Consider the following 12,031-nt stretch of genomic DNA (forward strand, 5'->3'; position numbering starts at 1 on the left):
TTGCTGTACTGCTGTTACTGGCAATATAGCAGATTTTTAAGGCAATTTTTGGAGGATCATATGTAGTTTCTACAAATCAGATTGATTTCACCCTCCTAGCCACAAACCAGCCATAGATGAACACTTTTCCCATCTGTTAAATGGAGATGATAGGTACTTACCTACCTCAGATGTGGTCTGTGTGTAAACACAAACAGCAGTATGAACATCTTTAAAGCATTGCTTTACATAAAAAATATTATTATAAATATTGCTGTAAGATTAGCACATTGACATTTTATCCTTTTTGAATGGCTGCAACCTTTTAAAGATAGAAGCACAGCAGAGAACTAATCCTAAGACACATTTAAGTGTGACACTGAGAAAATAATTCCTTTAGCAATCTTTCGCCAGGTTAGCTTGCTGCTGCAATTTAACTCAATACTTAGACAGTGTGTTTTATTGGACAATTCCATTGCTTTTAAGAATGTCTGACAAAGAAATAATGGGCTGGGAAAAGTTTCAAGCAGGCCTTTCTCAAACATTTCTTTGTTGGTCCTCATTGCAAGAAAGTGCATCTCCTTATCCTTGAATTCATCTCAGTCATGCTGATGCATTACCCATCAGGCTAACCTGAAACAGAGGCCAGACAAACTTAAGAGAATGAGAACAGACAACTTTAATACAGGCCTAACAGGCCTAGTGGTACATTAGGGCAGACAAAAGCCTCCTCCTGAGGCTACACCCAAAATGGACCCCAAGTCACGAGATCTTCACCTTTTATAGGTTCTGCCTTATTAACATATTGGGTCTTGATTCTCCAGTGATCTTCAGGTCATGATGTCAACCACCCCAGACTTGCTCCCCTCCACAACTCGTTGTTGTTTCCATATTTTGGGGCTCTGAGGCAGTGAGGTGTCCTTGGATTCAGGCTCAGAGAGGAATTGTTTTGTCTAAAGATGGGAGAACAGCAGTTTTTAGTGCTGTACTAGGGAAGTACAAGAATACAGATGCATGAAAATAGAGWAACTAAAAATCCTAAGGCATCAATGCCACTGCATAGTGAAAGGCCTGACAGAAACTCAACCAATATTTCCAACACATCCAGACCCATTCATCTTCCTGCCCCCCACTGTCTTCTTGAAACCTCCATGGAACGCTCACAGACGCTGCCTGCTGATTTGCAACGTGAGATAAACCTGCCTCRCTGCTTCTCACACAGGGGGCAGGTGGTTGGGATCACACCTTTCCTCCTGGCACCCATGGAGATCCAGGGATGGTGCATGTGCTTCACACAAGGTGGGGAAGAACAGGAGATTATGGAAAACGAGTGCAAACTCTGCAGTCTCTGAAGAACAGGCAATGTAAGAAATGTGTCTGTACCCCATATGAGCATTGTGGACCTTTCCCCTCCCTCTCCCAACACACACCAGAAGATGATTTTTGAGCACAAAACCATCCTTACATGCTCCACAATACCCAGGCAGTGGTAAGAGGGTCCATCACACTTAACATGCAAATYATTCATCTGTCAGCTGGGTGAAAAACACCCTGTGTGTGTGCTCCCCAAGCCATCAGTCAAACAAGGGTCCCAAATTACCCCAAATAAACAACTAGTGCAGCATTGTCTTTTTAATTATAAAAGATGCTTATCAGCTTACCTGAWTGCGTTTTGGACTTCCCACTTGTGCCCTAATTTAATTACTTAATTATGAGGAATTAAGAGCCAGTATTTTCAATGAGCACTGAGAAGTCTCCTGTTCCTTCACATATACCCAGTAACTGCTATATTACAGATTGAGCAAATAAAGGTGTATTACAATTGCAGCAAAGTTCTAAACTTCTAGCCAGTTATTTCCTTTTCCAGCAGACATTCATTATGCAAGACTTTAAGTTAATGGCTCTTGTCATACACGAAACTACAAGCTCTCTACAAGATGTAAAATGTGACATTACAGAATAATCATCGCTTAGTGTCATTTGAGTATGCTTTATGCACAAATAGAAGAATTCAAATGAGAAAAGAAGTCAGAAAAAACAACATTTAATTACAAAAGAACTTTCTTAAATTAGAAAAAAAATAATGGCACTAAACCAAAACCAAAGTTATTTAGGAGATCATAACCACAGGTTGGTTGCAATTATATACTGAAAATGTTAGGAACAGCTGTTCCTATCATCTGCACTTTTCTCCTGATTAAAATAACACCTAGAGTTCCAGTAACAAGTAATCTTTTACRGAACTATAATGCATTAGGAAAACACACATCATTTTTGTATTACATGTCAAAAAAACCCTTATATTTATTACATTAGATTCATAAACGTTTTCCTAAGCACTGTACTGTTCTGCTACTCTATTCCTTACATTTGAAGAACAAGAAATGTGGTTTGTTCTGCAGACAAAAGTGATTTGTCTTAGAGGATTTGCCCAYAGTGGCACAGTGCTGTACCACGTGGGGATACCCAACTAGATGGAGGATCGAGGGCAGTAGAGTCACATTAGAACAATTTYCTGTTTTACTCATCCTGCTTTCCAGAGCCAACCAGTGCTTCCTCTTCATATGAAGACAACCTTTGACTCTAAGAAACAATAAATACAAATGGTCCCAAAATTGTTCATATGCTGTGGWTAACTAATCAGCAGATGTCTAATTTTCCTATAACCTTTCAGAATTCTATCTCAATGTTTATATATAAAAGGGAGTCTTCCAGTGGTTACTCTGTCGATACAGTCAGGGCCTATATACAAAGCTCAGCAAAAARGTCCTTTACTCCTTTATTTAGCTTTGATCACTTAAAAAATTTTAATTCAGGCCTTGATTGTATGTAGAACATTCCCTATGAGGTCAATATAATTCTGTGCATTGAAAGGAAGTATTTCATTCCGAGGATACAGTTTCACAGTAGTTACTTCAGGTAGTCAGCACGCAGGTGTAAACACTTGAGCACAGCTGAGCAAGTTTACAAATAAATTGTGAAGTGGTACACAAGCTAGTGAGCCCAAAGTGTYGCTGTGGGACTGGGGCTCTGGAGCTCCAGGCCACAGCTCTTTGTGTTGCAGCAAGCCTCATCAGTCTATAATTCATTATCAGAGAATTCCAYGGGGAGCTTTCAGTCCTTCCCTGCAAAGAGATGGATTTGCAACAGTTCTGTGTTGGACTATCCATTTCTGAAGTGGTTTAGAGAGTATCTATCAGCATGAGGGAAATCAGAACTTGATTTCTAGCCTCATCCAGGATAGACCAGATACAAAGCTGATGGTAGGTAATGTCCACAGCAGACCCTTACACTGGTTTTGAGYAAAAGGTTTAGTGGTTTGCTACCCATGAAGTTTAGACTACAGTTTCCTTCCACAGTTTTGTTTTTCCTGAAACTTTTTATTGTGCTAGTAATCAAAAAGTTTTGGCAGTTCACAAAACTCAATCTATCAGATGTCCAAAAAACCTGAATTTGGTGTATGTAACATGGCWGCATATCACTACTGAAAAACCTAAAAGGTCTTTCTAGTGCGTGATAATATGCCAGAAAGGACAATGCCAAGAGTAGTGAGCTTTAAAAAGACTCACCTTGTCACATGATCTTTGCTTTGCTTTTTCTTTCMTTTTTTAAAAACAATCTCAAGAGTACAATCAAGTGGAGTAAGAACAAAATTACTTAAAAGATCTAGCAAAAAAGCTGCATAGAAAGCATTTTCACAGTTGTTTTTAAATAGTTCTCATCAAACTTTAAATTAGGACTTTCAAAGACAAAACTTATTGCATTGCATTTTTTTTCCCTGTGAAATTCACTTATTTGGGAAATTCATATGACTGGGTTAGGTATTTTTAATACTGTACCATTCAGAAGCGCTGATTGGGATTTGGTTCTCTATTGTACTAGGATTGAAAAGACCTATACAAACACAAAATGCTACACAAACAGATTGTAGATCTCTAATACAAAGAGGTTAAACACCTGTTTGAAAAATAAATCCTTCTTAAACAAGATCTACCAGATGGGAGGTAGATTAGTGCCATTAAAATATTTAAGGTACTTATATATGAAATATATAAGGTACTTATGTTCATTTCAAACATGAGYGGGAAAACGGTGCTATCTCCAAAATTTTGCTGCAAGTAAAACAGGAAGTTAACTGGTTATCACTGGTGGGTCACCACCGCTTTTTTTTTTTTTTTTTCCAACTGGATAAAGTTCTATTAATATACATGATGGTTGAATGCTGAAAGGACACACTATCCCTTTGAAACATTCAKCCTTACAACGTAAGTCCACAGGCTGGAGGTTCTGCCATTAGTTGTGAGCTTAGCTCTGCTTGGATTTTATAACCCACTCAGCATTTGGATTGAGCTGGTATAGGTCCTTCATGTAGGTGTCATCATCAAGGCAGCGTTCTCCTAGAAGGAGAAAATACATGTGGTTATACCAATACCAAAACAGAAACAACAATCAAAGTTCCTGTTACTGTTTTACTCTATTTCCATTTTCCAGGTTTCTCTGTGGTGTTCAACAAAGGACAATGCAAATAAAAGTTGGAAGTGCTCTTACCCTTCCTGKCTGCCTTGAGGAGGAAGGAGAATAAGAGGAAGAAGGAAGGTGAGGAGGGGCTATTCTACCTCTGCGGCACATTCTAGATTAGATTCTTCACACAGGATGGGAGCTCCCCTCTGTGAGGGTTTAGGAAAACAGGAGCAATTCCTGGTCTTCTCATGATTATATGCAAAACTATGTTCATACTATGCATAGAAGCCCATTAAAATTTCAGGTTATTTCCCCCTTTTAAAATGCTAAGTTCCTGCAGGGCTTTTCCTTGCTAAGAAGGTGTTGCTCCGTATCCAGCTCATCCTAAGTCACCCGTTCCGCATAGCACTTGCAACTGTTGCTGTCCTAGGAGGGGAAAGCAGTATACTGCTCATGGTGCATTACAAGCAATTAATTTATGTCTACTAGCTATGACAAAAATAGCATATGCTGATCCATCAAGAGCTGCACACTCTTCCCATTCCCCTTCAGGCAAAGCAMTGTCTCATGCATTTGCAGCTCTACATCACAGCCCCTCTTCTACTCCTCYGTGCCAGTGGTTGGGGCCATGGCTCGTGCCAGACAGTTACCTGTTTCCAGTACTTGCACTCCTGACACGGGACACAAGCATGGATGGAATGCTGCAGCTGAGTTTGTCTGCCAGCAATTTGGGCTCCCTGTGCAGAGCAGGCAAGCAGGCAAGATTCCCTGCTCAACCAGGCACAGMCTCCATCTGCTCTCTCTAGGATTTTGATCCCAGTCTCCGTGGCCAGCACTGCCCATATTGCTGAACAGGGCTGTCTCCTCCACACTGTGCAGCATGTTCAGGCAGTGAGAGCACAGGGACAGGGCTTTGCCACATCCCTATCCAGCCAGTCCTGGGCACAAACCAGTGGCAGAARTCCCATCCAGTGCCCTGGAACCCCATGGTGTACTGAGTACTCAAAAAATGTCTGGAGATTTCAGCAGCTCCATCTGCTAGGGGACAGGATTATAGCACTGTGTGTCGCAATCATGGGTGTAAGCGTAAGGATATGAGTTTGCCATGAGCTCCTTAAGTCTCCCTGCTTTTGGGCTCCCTCTACACGAGTGAAGCACATGGGGCAGAGAGACAGATGGCAAAGGTCCGGAGAGCTGGTTTACTCAAACCTGTACAACAGGTTAAAGGCAGGGAGTCTCTCTTACCTCAACTGAGTATTAATAAGGGCTAGTAAGGACTGATTAAAGTTGGAATTCTCTGGAAGTAAACCATTAAGACAGAGAAAACATAGGCTTTCTAACTTACATCATAACAAAACAAAACAAATCTGCAACTACTCATGCACTTTCTCCACGAGAAGTACAATTTCTGTCACATGTTTAAAGTWACAGTAGTTTGTTTCAGTTTCACTGGAATTCTGTTACGAAACCTTTTTTCTCTGCAATGATTACACCTCTGTATAACAAACAAGATATTCTTCTCCTTCAAAAAAGTCTTACATCTGGGATTGCAACCTGCTTTAAACAGGCACAGGAAACATTTGTACATACTGGATTTGCAAGAGAACGTGTAATACATTTGTCTGGCATCCAGATATCTTGGCAATTTCTTTTTTCTTTTTTGCTATCAGATTTAGTAAAAACACTAAAACATACCTGTTGCAGGAAAGACAGCGAAATACTACTTTTAATTAAGTATTTTGGTTTAGACACACACACAAAAATGATTTATAATAGTGATTAGGTAAAAAGGAAAAATACTAGAAGTAGCAATTTATATACTGGATTTAAACTTGCAGATGGCAGAAGTACTGCATGTAATTTTATAAATTCAAATAAGTGTAACAGGTCACAGTTAAGAAAAAAGTAAATGGAAGTCCAATCTATTACTGTTTTCTAGTTCTCTTTTTGTTTGAGCATATGAAGAATACTGTGATTAGAAACTGATTCCTAATGCAAAAATACTCTTGCATTTGTCAAAGAAAATTTCAGAAATGTGCTCAAAATTATCCTTGGCATTAACTTTGCTGATCTGCTATTTACTTTAATCAAAAGTGTCTGGGATAGGCAGAGCAGGAAAGACTAACAGTTAGAAAATTTTATCGCACCATCATCTTTCTGGCTGAGCTTTTTTTTCCCTCACAGGAACCTGCAGGACTGTAAGTTCACTTATTATGCCTCAATACAAAGATATGAATAATACGAACTTCAAGCACCTTTGTATCCAACCTTTCTGTGCTTATTCACAGGATATTCTGTGCATACATATCAGGAATATCTGTTACAGCTGCCAACTTCCTTGGATAGATAGGATAATAAGATACTACTAATAAAATGATCACACCAACATCTCTGCTGCCTTCTCCCCAAGGTTAACTGTTTGCCTTAGTGTCAGGAGAACTAGGGACATGGATAAAAATGCAAACACAGTTAAGCCCATGTACAATGTGCCAAGGAATCATAATCCAGCAAAAGAAGTTGTTCAGAAACCATTCTTACCAATATTTCCTCCTACTTCATAAAGGAAGACCTCTTCTCTCTTGATTGTTTGGACATTTCCACTGTAAGGAACAGAACACAATGAATGATGATATCATGAAGGAGCTTGTAGATCAGCCACCAAGCCAGGTCTAGGAGAAGTCAYGCTAATTAACATCAGCAGTGTCCCTGTCACAAATCCTTTGTGTGTATGCTTACTGATACAGTCAGTGAACAAGAATACCCTTSCATGCTAGTGCAAATGAACAGTCCTGCAAGTGAACAATACACCACAGAAAAGGCAAAATAAGGCAAATGTGAAGCAACTGCRGTTTTAGAAAGGAATTTAATGGTCATTAGCAAGTAGCTTGATATTTACCCTCTGATTTTTCTTTTACTGCGGCTGCAAAAATAAGTATTTCCCTCAAATACTCCGTATTTCAAAAAACGTGTTATGGTTAGGTGGGAGAAACCACATTCTTGCTGGTTTTAATTGTACTGCAATTAAAAGAAGTAAAAAACAGACAGTGGAAGAATAAAGCCCCTGTGTTACAAAGGGATTCTATTATTCTCACTGCTTAATTGTAATAATATATGCCAAAGCCCAGACAGAAAATAACTTTCTGACAATGGTGTAAACTTCTAAAAACAGCATTTAGGAAAAAAAAACAGCTTCTTAACCTCAGCTAGTATACCACATTATTGCTATACCTAAATATTTACATAAGATGGAGATGTGTGTTAATTTTACTTTTTTTTTTTTTCAAAAGATTAAAATTTCTCCCCYTCTAAATGGATTTGAACAACTAAAATGTAGCTTTCCTTTTAAATCATTTTATGTGCATGATATCTGCACATCACTATGCTCCAATACCTATTATGCTGCTATTTATAAATACATTATTTTTAAAAAATATTTTCTTTCACCTTTCTTCATTCCTTTGTTTACTTGGAGTTCCCTTCTGACATGTCCCCAGAAAATTACAAAACTATTCCTGACCCATCAGAATAAACAGCAATTAATTTTTTACTATCAGCACTCATGTATTCCTGAAGGCTTCCTGAGCTTTAATGACATCAGAAGCGTTAATTCCTCAAGTATGTATTTTGATGGCTAAATTCAGCCAAAAAGTTCATGAACTGACCTAGACTTCAAGTATTTTAAAACTTTTTTCCTGATGTAATAAATGAGAGACACTTCTCCCGAAATGATAACAGAACAGAGACGTGTTTATACCTTTTCTGGCTGAGAAACCTGGCTACTATATCACCGGCTCTCAGTTCTTCTGTCAGCTGTATTGCCATGGAAACTTTGGAAAGATGAGGCGCTTGCACCCGTATCACTCCCTGAGGAACATCAGTCTGCAAAGCAATAAGAGTGTTGGAACAAAGCTGCTAGCAGCTGGCTTTGATGAGCTTCTCAAAATACAGTATGGAATAAGTAAGTAAGTACAGTGCTCTGTACTCCACTGCCGACTGCACTTCACTACAAACACACAGCAGTAACTACACAGCAGTTCAGCAAATTACACCCGACCTTCAAAGCTCCTTTTGACAACAGGGAGAACTTCAGAACAAAAGAACAGTGGTGTTTAATTATTTTTCAAAGATGTTAAGAATAACAATAACTATTATGGTATATTAAGAACACACATGGGTGTGATAAGAAGCATGTGATATTGATATRGAAAAGTCCTGCTGCAGGCATGAAAACCAGGCAATACCCCTGCCCCGACCCTCTGCTAAAACTTCTGGAAGAAATCTTTCCAGTTTCATTTAATCTGAACTGCCTGCAAAAAAAAACAAAAAGGAAAATATTAAGTACTCATGGATCATTCCACATTAGGTGATTCTTCCTTCCTCTTAGTAATTTTCATTTTTTTAAAAACAGATATTCACTACTGCAGCTCTTTTTCTCTATTTCTTATTGTCCAGATCATATTCAGCTAGCCAACCTGCAGGATTCCATTTGTATTTTATTTCAACACACAACTACTTAATGATGAATGTTAATCATATTAGCTACAGAGAAGAAGGRCTCCAAAGGACAGATTTTCTGTTCAACTTGCAGGTACGTGATATTAAAGTTACAAAAAGCATAATTTATTTGTGAATAAGGTGCTAATTTCTGGGAATTTTTCTATTTGTATAACATGATCATATACCCAGATGTATTCATTTTGATAGGAAAAGGTACTCTGCAGTCAGGATTGCTTATGACAGTTCATTCTCTTCTTTCCCACCCCATCCCCTCMATTTACCCAACTGCAAGGCTGAACACTTCTTCCTCCATAATCAATGAACAAATCTGGGCACCTGTGAATCTAGAACAGCTTCTCTGAAACCATGGATTAAAAGGGTATAGAACAAGTACAAATGTGAGCAGAATCAGAAGAACAGCTTCCTGAGAAAGCTAAAAGCTTATTACAGTTGATGAGTTATGGCAAGAAATTTTAACCAAACAACCCTTTTGTATCCAGTCTCATAATTTATTGATTTAAAAATACTAGYCATCATAACTATTTCTGTCTAAAGCATTAAGGATCATCATATTGAGAATTTTCTATGCAGTAATTGTGGAATCAAAGATTCATAAGATTGCAAGAGATCTCTATTAGATTTCCCCTAGACTTATCTCTAAATTAGTCAAATCTGTTCTTTAGGGCCACCACCTATGGAAACAGTGYCTGTAGCCTTCTGCTAGGTAGTAGATTCTGCTTAGATTTTTACCTCTTTCCAAACTTTTAGGATCCTGTCAAAAAGAAATGAAATTTTTCTGGATGAAATTATTATTTATAGACGTCCCTAACAGGTCTTCCATCAAATTCAGCATGGTAAATTTGAACTAGCTTTCATTTTTGTATACAGTTCTTTACCATTTTGTGTCAGTTGATTTTAGTGGAGTTTCTCCAACTTTCAGCTGGATAACTTTATTTTTGCTACACAGCAGGCATATGATAAATTATTTAAAATGCAGTCTGCTTTGAGTATATGAGAGAAAGAACAAGAAATGTCCACAGAGCTCTAACATTACGGTCACAGATCAAACAGAATAATTACTTTGTTTATTCAGAGAATCATTATTAGCTCAGCTAATTAATGCATTTTGCCACTTTCACCACCTGCATTTCCAGGAGAAATCATGTTCAGCTGCACAATATGTTCATGCTGCCAAACTATAGAGAGAGAACAGAACCTGAGCATCCCCTAGCCCATACACGGTGCAAGTTGGTGGGAAAGAAAATGTGGCCTGAAACCTCTAAGAGCTGAATGACAGAAGGATGTATTCTCTGAACAGCGCAGCTTGAAATACCCCAATATATAAACCATGAACATGTGAGAGGACTGACAGAGTGGGTCACCTATGCTGCTCAGTTTGTGAGTTCCCTCTCCTGCCTCACAGGCCCTCTCAGGTCGGATTTAAAACACTGCAACCCTTGGCTGAATTAGGGTTGCACTCTAAAAAATACTGAAAAGACATTACATCCTTAATCGATGGAAAACATAGTAGCCTACAAGATATAGTCTGCAGCAGGCACAGCAGTCACCTGTGAGATCCTAATCTTCTCTCAAGCCCTTTCTTTTCAGAAGGACTTCCATCCATACATCACAAAGAAGAGCAGCTGCCTGGCTATAGGATCTGGGGTGGGTCTCTCCCAGTTTGTTCTATTCCATTTTTCTGACACAGTTAATATTTTTCACTCTAGATGCAGAGAGGAATTAAGTGACTACACAATATTTTCACWAATAATGGAATAGTAGATATACTTATTAAATGTGCAAATTTTAGCAAGCAGGAAGAGGGCATTATGAAGAACAAAACTGATTTTCAAAAGGTTCTTGCTACATGGGGGCAAGGTCTGAAAGAAATGCCAAGCAGCTATTGTCTTTGCACTGCAAAACGTTGCACCTAGTTTGGGACAAAAATCTGGAAAACCATACAAAGAGAAATAATTTACTAAAAAAAAAATTGCTACCTGCTAAATAATCTGGCATTGCAGTGAATGACAAATTTAGCAGGAGTCAGGAATATTACTCTGTGTAAATTCAAACAGATCATACAACAGCAGGGCCATGGGATACAATGGTTTTGCTAACCTRCAGTAGCTGAGCCCAGTGCATTGTGTTGTGCTGCTCCCTTTTCTGGAACAATCTCTCCATACAGAGGAATATGACAGCAGATGGTATAAACCTGGCTAAAGGCAGYAGGTAAATTTCCAGTCCTGAGGGCATCTCTCTGCCTCTAGAGCATTATTCAGCACAACACCAACACAAAGACTGAATCCCTAACACTGACTTGGGGCCATAGGTATACATAGGTATCCAAAAAGCAGTCAACCCTCACAAGCCCTCTAATATTAACCAGTCTCAGCACTGTACAGAGATCTCACCTGAAGTTTGCAGTAAATGTTATTTAACCTCTGTCTCAAAAGGCGAAATGTGATTGATAGAGAGGCCTCAGCAGAGCTAAGATGAAATTTTATCCAAATGAGCTCTATTAAGAATGAAGATACTGAGTTATTTCTAGAGAGYATGGAAGTGACTCAGGCTGTGTCCATCTATGTTTAATCATGTGGGATGCCACAGCAAGTRTTAGAAAATAGAAACTTTCCTCAGCTTTTATTCAGCACACAAGATAATTAGTTTCAAACAGGTTTCACTGTAGTGAGAATTGACACATCTGGGTGCCTCACTTCCCATCTAATAGTGAAATGTAGTTCAGGAACTGCACAGGACCTACCTAATTTTTAAATTAAAGCAGCTTAAATTGAAAACTGGGGACAAAAAAAACCCATACCAATAAATTTTCCTTAAAAAAATGAGACAGTTTTTTACTTGGAAAAATRTATAAAATTGCCATTCACAATGAAGCATTATCGATTTCTGATTATGATTTTAAGAGTAATATGTTCTCAAGCACCGAAAATTACTGAATGCTTGAAATAAGCATGAAGGGTTTGTAAAAAATTGTTCCATTTAATTGTGAAGAAAATCCCCACAGAATTCTAGAGCTTAAAGAAAATTATTGAATAGTAACTTTACATTTACATTTGAGTAAGAACATATTACATGA

General features: G+C 38.4%; 1 protein-coding gene across 1 annotated transcript in view; it reads right to left on the reverse strand.

The window, feature by feature from the left end:
- Positions 1-707: 707 nt before the first annotated feature.
- ARHGAP18 (Rho GTPase activating protein 18) overlaps positions 708-12,031 on the reverse strand; it is a 69,678-nt gene continuing 58,354 nt past the window's right edge. The window contains exons 13-15 of the mRNA XM_057364352.1: positions 8,195-8,319; positions 6,979-7,040; positions 708-4,376 (exon numbers count right to left, since the gene is read on the reverse strand). Coding sequence (XP_057220335.1) covers positions 4,285-4,376; positions 6,979-7,040; positions 8,195-8,319 — 279 coding nt within the window. The 3' untranslated portion in view covers positions 708-4,284. The remainder of the gene's footprint in view (positions 4,377-6,978; positions 7,041-8,194; positions 8,320-12,031) is intronic.

The sequence above is a fragment of the Malurus melanocephalus genome, unplaced genomic scaffold, assembly GCF_030028575.1.
Source record: "Malurus melanocephalus ecotype Western Australia unplaced genomic scaffold, MMel_1.1 scaffold_38, whole genome shotgun sequence".
NCBI lineage: Eukaryota > Metazoa > Chordata > Aves > Passeriformes > Maluridae > Malurus > Malurus melanocephalus.